Source organism: Antennarius striatus, chromosome 16 (genome assembly GCF_040054535.1).
Source record: "Antennarius striatus isolate MH-2024 chromosome 16, ASM4005453v1, whole genome shotgun sequence".
Classification (NCBI taxonomy): Eukaryota; Metazoa; Chordata; class Actinopteri; order Lophiiformes; family Antennariidae; genus Antennarius; species Antennarius striatus.
In genome coordinates, this window is record NC_090791.1 from 12,009,783 (window position 1) to 12,027,880 (window position 18,098).

Here is an 18,098-nt window from a genome sequence, read left to right on the forward strand (position 1 = left end):
GGGTTAGCCTTTGAGGTTCAAAGGCTGCTTGTTTACATTTGACTGAGTTGCCCCAAGGGGAGGTTCCACCTTTACCTTTTAAAACAAAGCCGCCCAAGCCTACAACAAATAGTCTGCATTAATCACGCATATTAATATGCTTGCAGAAAAACGAATTTTCTGCATAACCCTCCATATGAACTATGTAAACAAAGGTCTTGAACTGTGCAAGACATCCCTTTAATGTTAGTTTTGCTTGTTGATTTTGTGCCAATTTTGCATCCCCAAAACAGAGGATTAATCACTTGTTGCTTTGTCTGAGACGGCCTACCATACCACCAGAGCAGGCAAACATGGCTGAACTTTTGCACAGCATCTGACTTCTTTTGAAGTCAAGCATTGTGTAACCTAATAAGCTACCGTTTTCTCACAACATCTGCTTGTCAACCCTGCTTTCAACTCTGCCTTTGCCAGCCAACCAAAAATGGGGGGATTGAAGAAAGAAAAAAAAACAACAAAAACCCATGTCTGAATCTGCTCTTTGGGTAACAAGGTACAATTACAGCCAAATGATTGTGATATTTTACCCTGCTACATAATCAAGAAAAAAAGCCTTTTCTTTTGTAATGTAAACACTACTTAGGAGTACTTTTGGATCTTTTCAACTAGCGACTTAAAAGCTGTGTCAACTTTCTGAGACATTTTGCTTAATGACAGTGTCCTGGGAATTTATAAACCTGGTTGGGGAGAGGAATTATCTCACGTTTTAAATGAGCTCCGTTTGAGGAGAGGAGTGTAAATGTGACACACATGGTCCTTAGTGACACCAGGTGAGGAGAAAGAAATAGACAGATGATATAAAGAGGAAACAGAATTAAATGGCATAGAGAAGAAAACTAGAGCAAATGAATGAGCAGGGGACATTCATTTGCTTCAACAAGGGCCTTCAACAAATTGTTGACTGTTGGTTTATACTTTGAGATATATTTTCATTAATGTGAGACTTTCTGATAGCAAAGTCAATGTGAGAGTTGAATAATAACCTCTTCTTTAGCATGGCAGTTGTTGAATTGTGTTTTTATTTCTCAAACTCAAGTCATTTCCAGGGCAAACCCTCCCTTTACTTGTACTAACACTGATTGCTAACAGAAAAGGTTTGCAATGTGGACTGATGACATCTTATTACATTAATCTACTGTTTCAATCGGGAAAAGATGGTCAAAGGGCTAAATTTTTAGTTGAACTACAAATCATCTCAGACAGAAGATATTGATGATGGAGCAAATGAAACAACTACAAACTACACATGCAAGTACAGTATAATTCACTTCATAAACTTAATCTAACCATTTGTGGCCAACAGTCTGATCAAGTTGTGTGGGTTCTGAATGAGCATGAATTGATTTACAGGCACTATAAGGGACAGCCGAACAAGCATGTAAAAACATTGTTATATTACATTTATGTAAACGTTCCCTGTTAACACATTCAGGAGACATGGAGCCACATCACTGGAGTTGTGTTTCTGCCAGCCAATGTTGCCTGCCAAAAACACAACTCAAAAACATTGGCTGGCACATTTACATAACCTATGTGAAATAAAAACGCATGAACTTTGTGTTTAAAATGATTTGTCTCAGCTAATAGGTCTAATACACGGTACATACATTGGAGGCATGCACCAATCTGCAATGTGCATATGGACTTATGGGTAGCAGAGATGGCTTGTGTGCTTCATTCACCTCCCCCCTCGCTGTGTTTGTACCATCTTAAATCAATTCATTGGGAAAAAAGGAATATAAAATGAAAGAGACCAGAAAAAGAAGAGAAGAGAAAACTGATTACCGTACCTGGGCAGATTTGGCAAGCTTCTGTCCGAATTCCTTCTCAATCTGCTTCAACCTGCTGTTGGTCTGCAACAAGAAGAGAGAGGAGGGTGTGAAAAAGACATATCCAGACAGATGGCTGAAGACACAAAGGAAGAGGATTGTGAAATTGAATGTTCTATTAGGAAGCACAAATGCTACCCTCTATCACATACACACCCACCTCCCCACCCACACCAATATTGACCTCTGTCTCTTGGCATTGTATCCCCATGGTGAAGGCCTGTGCCCCCCTGGCTCAGAGCCAGTCACAGCGTTTGTATGTGCCAGCAGGTAGTGATGGGCCTGGTGCACAGTGGGCACCACACCCCCTCTGATCCCCTGCCAACAATTCATCACTTAACAAGAAGGGGGGCGAGTTGGGGGAATTAAAATGTTGCTGCCAATTAGTTATAGGGTGAAAAAAAGAGAAGTGATCGGGAGAAGCTGGGAGACACAACACGGTGCAGAGAGAATAGAAGTGAATAGAGATTGTTGTTAGGGATTTATTGAATGGTGTTTGTCTCTTTGTTTTCAGTTGTTGCTTTGTGGGAAGCCAGCCAGCTGGAAGGAAACACAGTGACTGTCTAATACAAGATCTGTCTATGTTAAGATAGCCACGCTGTGATGCCAGAGTTTCAATGAGAGCCTGAACACTGGAGTGAGATAATGGGGTGTGAAGTGCTGGAATTTGATGGGATGTCAATGGCAGCCTGTACACACGGTGAAAAGGCTTGAAAGTAGAGCAGAGAGACTAAATTAATGAGATAAAGGTCATTCTTTGAAAGGCAAGCTAATGGTTTACAATTTTAAATACATGTCTGAAAGGACAAAGCAATACACATCAGCTTGTTCATATTGGGGGGTTTTTTGTATCCTTTTTATACCCATGACACTTCAGCTTCCTCAGAGTTGCACAGGATCCAACTAATCTGACATTAAAACAACAAAACCTGCTGTTTATACCACAGTAAGTATCTGGTGATGTGTCTGATGTGATTAACAAAGTTTAATACTCTTATTTCTTTCAATTCTTGAAACCTCGCTGTCAAATGCTGGTGGGTGACATAATGTTACCTAAAAATGCTCCAGCAATGCAAAATGCCTTAACAAAATTATCACACACACACACACACACACACACACACACACACACACACACACACACACACACACACACACACACGCACACACACACACACACAAACACACACACACACACACACACACACACAAAAAGCTGGCCTGACGATCTTGTTCCAACAGCCACTGACAGACAGACAACTCACTAACAAACACGGTTTCATTGAACGAACCCCTCGCAACCATCAACACCTGAGCTGTGTTTGGCCTCTGCATCCCATCTAAACACTTCCTGACAAACACTGCCATCCTACTCTGAGCGGACACACCTGTCACCACGGGAATACCAAACCATTACGAAGGATACTGGCCTGTCTTCCTGTGCCAGGACTACTGAGTGGCAGCCCACTCTTCCCTTGGGGCCCAATAGCAGCTGATGAGAGAGGGTTAGACAAAGAAGGACATATAAAAGACAGAAGAGAACTACGTGTGGGAGAGGGGGTGTGAAGGGAATCTTTCCGTGTGCCTTTTTTGTATAAAATATTGTATTTTTGGAAAGACAGTTTAGAGAATGGCATGGAAAATCATAAGCTGAAGTACGTATATGCATTTATCAAATTTAACAACTTGTAACGGGTAGTAGCCCGATATGCCTGGTTGCAATGGTTAAGTAATCCACTGACTCAAATAGGTAGTACCAATGCTACATCAATAAAAAATTGAAAGGTCTAAAATCAATTTAGACAAGGGAAGGACAGGTGACATGGTAAATTTGACTAGACATGTGAGTTTGTATAACAATCATTATTTTATCATCTGAGTGCACATTTAACATTGTCAAAGGTAAAAAAATAATGTCCAAGATGGTGTGACCTAAAATAAAATAAAATAAAAATAAAATAATAAAATAAAATACATTTTAATTGTGATTATTTAATTCCATGTCTTTTTGTTTGATGTTTATTTTGTGCAGTCCACACATTTGTTGTCTCGCTTTATTGATACTGGAGTGCTACAATTTGAATACAGGGCACTTGAAGCGACACGTGTTAGCAGGCTAATTTTCTTGGTAATTAATATAGCATAATCATAAACACCATCGCCATGAATCTTTGATTCAACATTATTATGATTATATTCTAATTGGAGCAAAGGATGAGTTTTAAATATGGTTCAGTTGTGAAACTGTTTACAACAAAGTTTTATATTAGGATCACATTTGCAGTTGACGTTGAGGTAATGAGAAGTGCGTGACTGTGCTGCACATGTCTTTGGGTTCACATGTGAGTGTATTTATGGAAAGCATATGGCAATATTGACATGCAAACGGGCTCAGATGTTTCATGAAAACATAAAGAGCTTGCTACTACTCTATTCTTTTTACCTACAGCCACTCAGGAGAATTTAGCAGGAAGCATTACCCAACATCACACATTAAACAGATGAACCAGCGAGACAAACATTCAAAATGTGTGGAAATAGATGAAGATATGGATAGTACGCGTACGGAAAAGGACTGTCAAAAACACAAAGGGAAATCAGAGCTAAATTAAAAGCTTGGATATATGTGTATGGTTGTGTGTGTGTGTGTGTCTTTGTGTGTGTGTGTGTGTGTGTGTGTGTGTGAGCATTTTCAAAGAGACTACCTGTGCCCTGCCAAAGGCATTTTGGTGCTGAAGGCACTTTGAGGCTGTATCAGGCTCTTCAATCGCCTCTTAATCCTAGCTGGAGTGCGGCTGCTTTGAAGTGTGTGTGTTTGTGCGGGTGAGTGGGTACTTGAGTGTGTGTGTGTGCGCGCTGAAGAGAGTGGAAGTGGATCTGAAGGCAAGGCATGCACCGCTTACCAGAACTTAATTAATAATCTGCAGTGGGAACCAGGCCAAACACACACATATAGACACATACAGCGCATATTTAAAAAGATACACGGGAGGGGCAGAAAACAGGGTGAAAACTTTCTCCCTCTAACACACATAAGCACCTACACACACTTGAGTGAAGTGATATTCACACAAGTCACAATTATTCAAACACAGACTATGGACAAACAGGCTGCATGAAGGCCAAGCACACATGCATTTGGTTTGATTTAAAGCTTGTTTGGAAATGAAATTTGCTCAAGGTGTGCAGTCCCACTGGACTGCTGTATCCTTGATAAAGAGGAAGAAACTAGAGTAAACATTTCTCAATAGAGTAATCCAGCCAACACATGATAACTCCTGTGTGTTTTAAGTCGAGTGTGTCTGTTTCCAGTCTTTGCGGAATCTGTTCAGCGCAGCCGATAGTCCCGGACAGGATATTGCCTCCATATGGCATTTTTTCTGCAAAATGTTTCCAATCATCTCGCATTGCTAAAGAGCAATTATGGCTTCAACTCTGTCCGAAAACTGAACTCTGACAAGATATAAAACCACTGATGCAAGGATGATGTCACTCCATGCACAGACGGGACACACTTATAACAGCTAATTGACAGACGATTGGGCAGTGATCATTTTTAAAGAAGTGGTTCTTAACCTGGGTTCGACCTGAGTCGGTCTCAGGGGTTCGCCGGAGACGGGGGTCAAGACAAAACACCCGATCCATCGTGTCGGGTGTTTTTGCTGAACATACACGAATCACTGTGTACATTTGACACATTGTGTCAATTCGTGATGACATGGCTGCAGGTGATCACGCTACATCGATTAGCCTACCTGTGCTACAGGGGATTTTGCACACTCAGTAGTCGATTTATGCCTGTCATGATGGTACGTCACCTGATTGCTTTCTTAATATTTTAATTCACAGTAACTACGTTGAGCAAAAAAAGAAATTGGTCGGATGAATATGTGCAACGTGAATTTACATGTACAGTACTGTATAATGGAACGTGATGGGAGTCAGCGTTCTGCATGATTTGAATGTCAAGTTGAGCAACTCTAGTCTCGCACTGGCAAAAATACTGTCAAGGAACACTTCCTTAAGCTGCATGGAAAACACAAGAAACACACTTTGCTGTGAAAATGACATCAGAGTAGCACTTGCCAAGGTGAAGCCACGTATATCTGAACTGGTCTCTCAATAACAACAGCAGAAGTTACACTGATTTGCAGGTAGGTCATTTCATGTGAGTTCATGCACTGTCTTGGTTTAGTTATTTGAAAATAGTGACATTAATGCACAATTCATTAAATACACCAGTAAAACATATACTTATGTCTTAAATTTGAAAAAAACATTATTAATTTTTTAACTAAAGAAGGGTTCGGTGAATGAGCATATGAAACCGGCTGGGTTTGCTACCTCCAACAAGGTTAAGAACCACTGTTTTAAAGTAACTGAATCACAAAATGTTTTTTAAATGGTTGTTTGTCATTCCACTGCACAAACGCACAGACACACACAGGCACACGCAGCTTTAACAATATGCCTTATATCGCACACTAAGGGGCTGATTTGTGGAGCTCGTTTCTTGAAAAACAAAAACTGATTTCAAAGAGAAGCTTCCCCTTGTCATTTCTCCATGAAGCCTTCAGTTTTTGTGGTGGCATGATTTGGAGGCATTCAAAACAATCTTCTATTCACTATGCATGTCTCTCATAACAATTTGAGTTCAATCTGCCAGCGAGGGAGATACTATTTGCTCATTTGTCTGTAATCATTGCCGTCTTGCTGTGCTTGCCTGCGTATCAGCATACTGAGACAGAGTTGGTGCTGTAATGACAAGAGGCCTCATTTCCATTTCACAGTTTGCCATCACTGCCTGTCAGTAGTTATTCTCTTAATCCCTGCTACTCACTTGTCTCTGCTGCTTCGCACAAAGAACAGAAATAAAGCATCACGCACGCACACACAGGCAGGCATGCACAGAAAAACATACATCAACATACCCAGAACATTTTATATATTTGGTGATTATACACTTAATCAGTTAGTTCTTGGCATCAGAAAACCAATTACATACATTAATATCAGCTGGAGCTTGTTTCACGTCTGACCCACAACACAAGGTTAGGATTGGATGGGATGATGTTGTCAAATGTAATGGAGAACTTCTACACAGGCTGTCAGACTAGAAACATGTTCCATTCATTTTGCTTGAACTATTACACAGAGAAAGACACTGAAGTGAGATAGTTACGACATGACTGTAACAAGTCTCTCTACTTTGTCACAGAACTTTGGTAGAACTCTGACATTAGTCTAGTTTTCTACCTTGGCCGACCTCACTTCCCATCTTGCTGTGCCTCCATTCCTACTTTGATTAAACATTCTCCTGTATGTTAACATATAGGATGAATCCAAATTGCATTAGAATCTTAACTCAAAAAATATCAATCCAATGGTGTCCCACTTAAAACTCCACTTCAAACCAAAATGTAATCTATAACACTGTACAAGATGGGAGCTGCTTGACGCCATGTTTTAATGCGATTGAGAAAGTATGTCACTTCCCTCCCCCTTCTCAGATGACTTGAAAATACGAGCAAGGGAACTGTGTGATGTTTTTTTGGGACAGCGGGGCCTTTACTTCCACTCTTTCATCTGTTGGGTGACTCACTCACTCTCAGTCTCTCTCTCCGCTGCTGGGCCTGATGGTGCACTGAGGAAATGGGGAGTTTTGATTGGTCTGGGCATACGTACATGCACACAAACACATAACACATGTTCGTACACAAACACAAGAGCATGATCTCTGGCACTTGAATGTTTTTTTGTACAGCAGCTATGCAGTAAATATAAACCAACTGCAGACAGATACTGATTCAGACACATAGGTCAAATAAATCTGAAGGCCCAGCACATAACATCCTAAAATTTATCTCTTTATCCTTAAAATTAGATCCTTCGCTCTGCCTCCCCCAGCTTTTTGTCTACCCGTCTGTTGGTGCGGGGTGAATGTGGGCATTCTTTGATCACCCTTCAACCTCAGTTTCTCTCCTTCTCATCTAATCCATGACCAAATGGATAATGTGATTTGTTGTATCTCCAAATGGCAGAGGACCAACCTAATAAATCAGTGGTGACAAGGGGCAAGAGCGAAGAACAAGCCATGGCTGTAACAACAACAACCACGACAACAACCTCGTACCACCATCTTCTGGCTGAGAAAGAGAACAGTGTACTCTTGGAAGCTGAAAGCATGTGATCTTCATAGGGTAGGAGCAAAGTGAGTGTGACTGGATTGATAAAATGTGATCTGTTCATAGCCAGATATGCCTGTGTATTGCCCTTTCTTGTCATTTTAAAATGAAGACATACATTTTCCTTCCTTTATCACGCATCACTGTCTGTAGACCTGTTCTTGTGTTAATTAAAATATCTTAGAAACATCATGGGTGATCTATTTTTAATTTCACAGCTGTTAATATGAACATGAAGGCACAACAAGAAAAACCCTGGAAATGTACAGTAGTACCTCATGATACTAGTTATTTGAGATACAAGCTGTAGCTCTTCCATATTTTTGTTCGATATATGAGCAGAATCTGAAATACGAACTGTGCTTCGGGACAGCACCACTAGTTGGCGGATGAATACATCAGCTGCGACTGCATCTCACTCTTTTGCACATGTTGGCTGATGGCTACAACATAAGCTGAGACCAGATATGGTTCTCTTTCGCGGAGTAAAGATGTAGCTCTGACTTGAACATTTCTTTTCATAATTTATCATTGTTTGTGTAACTTACATTATAAATTATGCACTGGTAAAGTATGTATTTCTATTGGTCAATTAAATATGTTTTGCTTTTATAATTAAGAATGGTTTGGTGCTTTTTTTAAAAGGATGGAATGGATTATAATGATTTTAGCTGTTTTAAATGGTGAAATATTGTTTGACTTACGAGCTCAGTCACGGAACGGATTAAACTTGTATCCCAAGGTACTTCTGTATTAAGATTGAAATACGTTAACTTCAATTGAGGATGGACAGGGATTTATATATTGACAAACTGTAAAGACTTTGAAAATAGAAGCATCTCTGTTCAGATAAAAAGTCTGAGCCAGCTTGAGCTCAGTTGACAGCGATAACTCCAGCGAAAGCCTTTCAGAGCTTCAGTGTCATTGTATATTTAGTGCAAAGTCACACAGGAAAGCTACTTACTGAGTTCACCTAATTTTTGAAGTTTACCAAGTTTTTGAACAGTGTTTGAAGGTCTCTGGACTTCAAATTGAAACAAAAGGAAATTAAGCAACAAAGAAAAAGAAGTAAGAAACTGCAAGACAGAAACTCTCCCAAATTAGCTTTCTAATGCTCACTCCATTTTTGTGTGTGTAGTAAGCATGTGAGTGAAAAAAAGTGAGTAGTGCCTTTCATGTCAAGCAAGTCACATGTGCATGGCCAAAGGACACCTGTGACACGGGAGTAGAGGAGCCACAAATCTGCTTTCTTATTGGCTGGTGTTTGCCTCCAGGTGGTTTTGTCATACTTGGTTAGTGTTTGATGAAATGTCCTGTCCCTTTGATCTGAAGTGAAAGTTGGCAGGCACACGTATCTGAGCATACAAATGCACACACACATGCACACACAAACATATTTGACAAAATTTTCACATCTAATCTCTTCTAGTGGTTCACAGAGCCAAGTTCCAGACTAAGAGAAAATATGAATTGAAGGTTCCAGACATGATTCACTTCCTATCAAACTTGAGATCTTTTGATCTTTTGTCTCACAGTATCTTGAGTAGGGATTGAGGACACAGCTGTGTGAGGTCAAGAGAGGCAACAAAAAGACATTTTCTCCACTAAATAAGGATGACATTTTTATAACTACTGCCAAATACTTACTAATTACATATATTCTCTTTGTTTTACACACTAGAAATCATAATATGCATGTGCATGTCGAAAGAAAACATCCTCCCACATTTTGAGTCTATCCCTGATATCTAGTGAGGCTGACTCTTTTTAGAAAGTACTAATGTTCAGTTGGGTTTTGGCATGGATTGAAAGCAGGATGGGGTTGGTTGGGGGACAGAGAGAGAGAAAGGTGGGTGGTGCAGGTGTGGAGGAGAACAAGAAAGTCAGATATGGAGGTAGAGGTGTGGGTGAGAGCCAGGATTTGTGCTTACTGTAGTCCAGAGATGAGAAGTCGTTATCAGGCACAGAGGCAGTTTCACAAGCCCCTCAGTGGAGAATGGAGATTGGGAGGTCTGAGGTTGTGTACATTCAGTTTCATGACCCCACCCCCCCACCCCCATTCACAAAGATAAACTTCAATAGCAACCAGACTAAAACACCCTGCCTAAACTATCTACTCACTCACCACTTTTCCTACTATCCCAGTACTTTTTTGACAGCTCTAATGTATGGTACTGTCTTACTGTCTGATCTTATCTCCTCTGATATTCTGTTTCTCATTATTTCATCCCAGTAGCTTTAGCCATCTACTTCCGAAGCATTCCCCCATCCTCCTGTATCTCACTCTGTCCGTCCCTTAAACATATATGTCTTTGATGTGAATCCATTCATGGATTTAATGGATTTTTCTGGCTTTTTTTTCAGGATCTGGCAAAAAGGGAAAAGCTGGTCAGCGCAGGATCTGCTTCCAAGAGCATGGTGGACTGCAGAGGACAGCATTTCTGTCTGCATCAAAAGAATGTGAAATTTTCAGCTTACAAAACAGGGTGAACAAATCAATATGGATCTGAGAAATGACTGACTTCAATCCCACGTGAAATTAGACAGGGCACCACAAAGTAGTGAAACTTCTCCCTTCCCACTCCGAGGTCAAACTTGGCGACAGAAAGTAGAAAGTAGAAAAAAAGGCCAAAAGCAAGATGTTCAACCTTTGGTGAGCTTTTTTTTTTTTTTGAAGAAGTGTACACTTTCAGCTGACAAAAAAGGATGGAGAAATCATTCATCTCTTCCATAAAAAGTGAAACTAGCACCTTTCATGGCGCTATCAGTAATCAGTTCAACAATCTGGCCCACTGAGCTGAATCCATTTTAGAATACCTGAAAATTGCAGGGCCCCAAAAAAGAGAGTGAAATTTAAATGAACCAGAATGATTAGCAAAACAGCTCTCACATATCCAAAAATAAAAGAAAGGGCTGATGGGAAACAACAGGATTTCTTCAAATGAAGATTACCCTCTAATCAGCTCTTTTCTTTGGTTCTCTCTCCATGGTTCTGTGTGCCATATGGAGCCAAAATGGCTGTCTGGGTGCTTTGGAGGTCCCTGCATTCCAGAACTAATGCTACGCAGCTGGTGCAAGATGGTGTCTAATGAAAAATGCTCCCTTTGATGGGCCCAGCCGAGGGATTAGGTTCTGATCAACACCACCTTAGGTCAGCTTCCTGCTAGACCAGCACAAGATTATGAGTGATTTCCCAACCAAGGGTTCAATTTCTGTGGTGATGAGGGTAAAAAATACGAGACAAAATGAGGGAAAGCAAGACAGAGGGAACAAAAGAAGTTTTAACAGAAGGACTTCCTGGTTCACTAAGATACGTAGATAAAGGTAAAGCTGATTAACAGTGTTACAGTGTTTCTGAACATTGTGATTTCTACCTGGTGACTCAACCTGAAATCCAAACCCATAATTAGTGTGTGCAATTCAAATGATAGACCCCATTATAGAAAGTGGGCCAAACAAACAAACAAATAAAAAATTATACAAATACAAAAATACAGTTCACCTACCGAGCACTGCCGAGGCACCCTCGTGCAAGGGGCTGTCCAATTTATAAGTCGCTCACTGGGGCGCAACACGAAAGATTTGCCCGTCACTCTACCTCCCCACCAGCTCCATGCCTACAGGCCCTTTGTGTGTGTGTGTATGTGTATGTGTATGTGTATGTGCTACAGGCCTGTACTCGCATACCACATAGATATGCATGTGACTAGAGTGGAAAGATAATTTCCCCTACGGAGGAATAAATAAGGTTCATTTCATTTAAAGGTATTTGCTGAAATAAAACTTGAACACCTATTTGCATCAGGTACCATATTGGCAAAATTACTTTTTAACTGACGTACAGTAGGCTTGACTTCCATGCACATTTAAACTGACTCAAAATGCCACCTGCTGTTGCTAGGCAGTGGAGCACTGGACATGGTTGTTGAGAACATTCTGTAGGACATTGTAGAAAGCTTGTACAGATCATATATTTCTGTCATCAGAAAAAAAATTGTATCTGTAAAACAGGCTGACTTGTTTCTGAAGCATGAATACCATGTTGTGAATTTATTTGATAGGCACATTTTGTATTGACGGAACAATATCACAATTTATTTTCTAATATTTCACGTTTTTAAAAGAAACTGCATTCGTACAACATGATTTTTGGATTAGATATTAACTCCATATCCACACAGGCAGCAAGGAGCAGTGATTCATCTATTGTGGAAACAGGATTTTATTCTAAAATGAACACATTCAATTTTTTGTTTTTATTCATCACTCACCTTTTCTTGTGCAGCATCCCTCTCCTGCTGGTGGTTTCTCTCAAGATTGCTGCGGATGCATTCCATGTCAGAGCGGAGGCGGTCCAGGGAAGCTTCTTTGTCCTGGAACGCTTTTTGTCTTTCCTCTTCTCGAAGCATTGCAATCTCAGCCAAATGTTGCTTATGCTGTACATGGATACCTTGGAGCTCCTCATAGAGACTTGACAACTGGGCTTCCAAATCTGAAATCCTCTAGAAAAAGACAGACCACAGAGATGTACAGTAAATTCAGATATGTGACATCATGTGACATTGAGATTTTTTGAGATAATAATAATAATATTATTGATAGAGAAGAGTCCATGAGATTCAAAATCTCAAGTGACAATCTTTGTCTTTATTGTACATCGTATCTCTCCAAATGGATTTAATATGTTGAATCTAGAATACCCCATAATCCCTACTTCTTACTCATTTATTTCTACACTAAAAGTGTCGTGGTAACAGTTAATAGGCTAAGACAAGATCACTGAAGAAAGTCACACAGAGCTGGTTAAATAAATAAATAAATCTGTGTCTGGTACAGCGGATATATTGAAACAAGTTTTATAGATTACATCTTTCATTTTTAATTCAGTCACTGAGAGATACACAATATGTTGATAATGATGACGATTTCGGAGGGAAACAGTATGGAGGTGTAAAAGAGCGGTTCTACAGTTGCACTAAGGGCAGGAAAGTTTTACAAACATGCTAAAATGTCCTTTTTTTCCTCTGGATATTTGTGTGGATTGTTGCCATGGACTGACTCTCTGACCTCTTTTTTTTTAAACTACTCAGCCTCAGCTTTGCCCAGAAGAGCCCTTTAATAGTACTGCCAGTGAGAGGCAACATCACAAAGAAGGAGCTGGAAATAAGTAGAGCCCCTCCAGTTTATGAACATAAAAAAAAAAAGACTGGTCTGACAGTTTGTCAAATTAATATCACTTAGCTACTTTGTTGTTATAAAGAACACAATGTGTTGAATATATCACCAAACATTGGGAATAACCCATAACTGATCGTAAGAAAAAAGTCATTACTCTTGTGCTCTTTTCTCACTCAGGTTTTTTAGGACAACGGGACGTTAAAGCAATCAGGAAGACGGTGTGTTAAGTCTTTTTAGCAGGTGCTGAGGACATTGAAACTTAAAACAGACAGAAAAACAGAAGGCTGCTGTGGCCACACGTTTCCTCGGTTTATTGAACTGATTTTCTCGTCATCACCTGAAGGGTCGAACCTTCCTAAAGGTGTTATAGGTATGAAAAAAAATGAATAAAAAAACTCAGAGACACATTCACATATACATACATAAATAAACAGAAAGACATGGTCTGGCTCACTCATATTCATTGGTAAATCCAATGCAGCACATTCAGTTTGAATATGAAATAAATCACACACAATCTTCTTTATTCTACTCTTCGCTCCCTCAACATTATGTTGCACTGCTCCGCTTTTGGCTCAGAGGGCAAACAGCTATTAGATCAGAGCTATGAAGAGTCTAATATATAATTCTCTCTTTAATAAATGCAGATGATCCAGCTTATAAAAAAATCTTTTAATAAGTTTGAGTATAATCTTCTGGAACAGAGGCATTGGCAAAGACACTTCAAAAATCTAAGAGGCCAAAAGAGCATGTTACATTTGGAAGCAAGTGACGCACAGCCGCTTGAATAGGGCACATGTTGGCATGCTGATGTGGAGCTTTGTGACGAAGCTGCTCATGGTGACAATAGGTCAAATAGTGTCAACTAAGAAGACAAAAAACTGGCAAAACAACAGAGAGAGCGCTGAGCTGCATAGCATGCCACGCTGGTTGACTGTTAATAGATGTACGGTACATTGAGAGAAAATGATGCTAAGCTAATGCATATTTCTGCCTGAGGAGATTCTGACATTTTAGCCCACAAACGTCTTTACTTGAAAACTGCATCATGATAATTTATATGCAGAATCATCAGGACAAGCATGTCCCGGTAACAGATCTGGAGGGGTTCTGACTTTGTGTGGTCACGCCAGCAACAAAAACGATACTCTTTCCTGCACACTAACATAAAAGCCTTTCATGCACAAAGTGTCAACTCTGTTTGAGGGAGACTTGTTTCAACTTGTTTCATATATGATGGATTTCTAGTATTTGATTTATATGAAACATAAGAAATAAATGTTTTGGAGTGAATGATATCAGTTAGCTTCATCTTAGTAGATGGCACTACCATACTGGTTTGTTTAAATATTTATGAAAACAGAATCTCAGATATCATATTAGATGTGTAATAAAACAAGAATAAATAGAAGTGTATTCCATTCCAAAATGCTTTATGTAAAATTTAATGATAAACAGGCATATCTTTCTCAGTGTTAGAAGTGACCTGGCAAATGCAGGTGTAACTAATACAATTAATGAGTGCAGTATTCAATGTGAGCACATCAGTGCCAAAGTCCTGGAATTGTGAAAGATGACTACTAACGTGGCTCACTGGCAGACATGAATGGAATTGAGTCAAAATGAGTCAACAGTACATGACACATCAAGTGGTTTTTTTTTAAAAATGCAAAAGAAACCCAAATGCATGAAATATCTTAATGAAGTGTGCAACTATTCCAGTCCTTCCCTACTATTTACTTGGATGTAATTATAGACAGGTTGAATGACAGTTATACGAGTTGTGGTCAGTTCAGTACATGCAATAAAAACATCCCTGTCAAAACCAAAATGAAAGCAAAGCCAAAATATAACACCTGCTGTCACCCAACCTGAACAAACACCAGGGGTAAGGGTGCTAATGGCTCCTCCACTGCTGTAAGGAAGGAAGCGAGTCCTTCTGCACTGACACAGCTGCAATGAGGCAGGAGCACTGACGCAGGAGCACCTACCAACGAGCTCAGAAGAACCGACCCATCTTGGCTGTCAAAGAGGAAATACTCCCCTTGGCTCCACAAAGACAAATACCTCCAAAATTTGGTGTAAAAGAAAAAAAAAGGATAACCTACCAATTCACTGAATACATAACTCTCTCTCTCTCTCTCTCTCTCTCTCTCTCTCTCTCTCTCTCTCTCTCTCTCTCTCTCTCGCTCTCTTTCTGTGCACCATAAATCAACTTTTAATTTGACTGATTTCTTTCACCCCATGTGGCAGACAGACCTGCATACTGCAAATGAGGCTTATGGAGAAAAATGTAAACACAGATGGTGAAATGATATTCATGCCATTACACAGTCTAACCAATATTTACTTTTTAATGATATAACCAAAGCGATCTACTGCCAGTAAAGCCTATGAAATCAGATGACAAAAAGATAAATAATGTACTTGTGTTCAGAATCAGATAGATGCAATGCGTATGTATTATATGACTGAAAAAGAACAGCGGGAGGATTGTCTCAAATATTAATACAGCTGAGTTCTGAGACTAGATGACTTACCGCCCGCTATGAAAGATGTCAAGCTATAACACTTGACAACTGACAGAACATCAGCACTTACTGATGATTTCTCCCATGAACACTGAATGAGGAGAACAAACAAACTCAAACAAAAGAAAGCAGCTAAGCCTTGACTAAATAATAAGATGCGTATAGGAAGAGAACCATAAACACAAGTTAGTTTGGTTGGATACCATCCACTGATAATAAGACACTTGACAATACCAGCTCTTAAGGACCAATCAGTAAATGACAACATGCAAGCGCTGTGATGGGAACTGGTCTAGCTGTCTGCATTGTTCTCATCCTAAGAAATCCTCTAAGCTTTGACTTAGTCTGTCATCATCCGCTTCATTTGACTCATTTTAATCATGTACTGGGGATTGAAAGCTTTGAAAAATTTACAACATCGTTATTTTTTTGTCACAGCCAGGGAAAATATGTTGCTTTCATGCTATTGAAAATACAGATGGAATATAAATTCCACTAAAAAAAATAAAATTTCAAAATAATACCCACAAATGAGTTGTGAACAAGGCGGGACAATGTTAATGATGATTTTGCATTACATAAACAACTTTTATTCAATTCACAATGATGACAGTAGATTTTGAAGTCAGATTCCTGCTCACCTTTACCCTAGAGAAATTGTTTTATTGTGTAAAAACATAAAAGCTTTATTTTATTTATTATTTTCTTTTCTTTATTCATTTATTATAAATAATGTAGTATAAAGATTACTTTTAAAGAGAATACATAATGTAATGGTAAAGGTAGAGGGTGTATCTGCACACAAATACTACTTCACAGTTTATCTTGACAAAAACAAAACAAAACAAAACACTTTATCAGGATTTTGGTGTGTTACCGGGTATCAACAAAAGTGGAAAAACGTTTTACTAGACAAGACATTTCATCATCCTGGTCATATAGCCAAGCTGAGCGTCCTTTCGCACTTTAGTATTATTTTTCTAAATGTGCTAAACAGCTCTTTCTTTCAAGAGCAACTTTCATTTCTATGAGGCTGGAATTTTTTTTCGGTTAATACCCTCAAAGGCCTTGAATCCAACAGCTTAATTCTAATTCTTTCATTAGTAATGCCACAGCAAATGAAAACGAATGATAACTTGAAGTGTGAATGTTGACAAATATTGAATGGCTCGGTCATCTTAAACACAAAAGAAATCCCATGTTCACAGCAGATGAGTCCTATTGCATTTATAATGTGCAGTGGCTTCGTGATGGGTGAAGCCAGATTTTCTTGGATAACAAACTTGTGGGATGAAGACAATGTGTCCCTGTGTATGTGTTTTAGTTTTTCCCTCCAACAGCTGCTCCGACTCATTGGCTCTCGTTCACAAACACGAGGCAGAAGTCAGGAATGCTATTTATTAGTGTCCCACCACATCAAGGAGATGAGTGGGGATTACTCATCATATGAATATATAGCTGACAATTTCTGTTCTGGTTGCCAACTTCCAAGCTGCAACTGTCCTTTGACTGATTCCAGGAAGACTGAGAGAAAGTGTGAGATGGAGAAAGGCAAAAATAATGAGGCCTGGGTTCAATAACCACAACAGGCATATATTTGGGTTGTCTGTTACTGACATATCTTGATAATATTTTCGTCCATCTGACCCATGTGGTGGCAGTGTGTTATTTCAAGGGTTGAGAAAGAATTTGTGGTAACCTCAGAATCAGAAGAGTAGTGAAAGAGGAAAAGAAGCTGTAGCGTGAAACTTGCAGCAAGTGCTTCAGATTTTTTAAATTCAATTCATAGACTCATAACTTTTACTGCCATGTACCAAAAAAAATTGGTGATCAAAAAGTGTTTAGTAATAAGTGGCTTTGCTCAGTGAAAAAAAAATCTCATATTTAATATATATATGCTCCTGGTGTGCCAGCTTCTTGTCATTTCAGCGACACATCTGTGGAACAGTGCTCACACAGGAAATCAAACCAGCTCACGAACCCCACAACCCACACAACTGTGTCCTCTGTCAGTCAAAGGCCCTAGTGAGACATTTTGACTCTGCTGCTTTAACATCTGACATTAGGAGAGCGTGTGATCTCTACATAAAAACGCTGCACGACTGAACAGGAACTGAAAATATGCGATGAGTTTGCTTTCCGTCTCATCTTGATTTGTCAAACTACACCTTATTTTGACATGCACTGGAGAATGTTATAGTAGGAAAGTCCTGTTGTGCTGTCATCTGCAGAAAACTAAACACATAGGCTTGCACCAACAGTACTGTGAAAGGACTTTCATAAAAATATGGAACAAGAGAATATAGAGAGGAAATTTGTTACACTACGCAGTTTAC

General features: G+C 39.4%; 1 protein-coding gene across 3 annotated transcripts in view; it reads right to left on the bottom strand.

Annotated features, from left to right (window-relative positions):
• cep112 (centrosomal protein 112) overlaps positions 1 to 18,098 on the bottom strand; it is a 91,128-nt gene that overhangs the window by 26,639 nt on the left and 46,391 nt on the right. For all 3 annotated transcript variants that reach the window (XM_068337778.1, XM_068337777.1, XM_068337776.1), the window contains 2 exons: positions 12,325 to 12,555; positions 1,830 to 1,892 (listed from right to left, as the gene is read on the bottom strand). In XM_068337778.1, the coding sequence (XP_068193879.1) occupies positions 1,830 to 1,892; positions 12,325 to 12,555 (294 nt within the window). The remainder of the gene's footprint in view (positions 1 to 1,829; positions 1,893 to 12,324; positions 12,556 to 18,098) is intronic.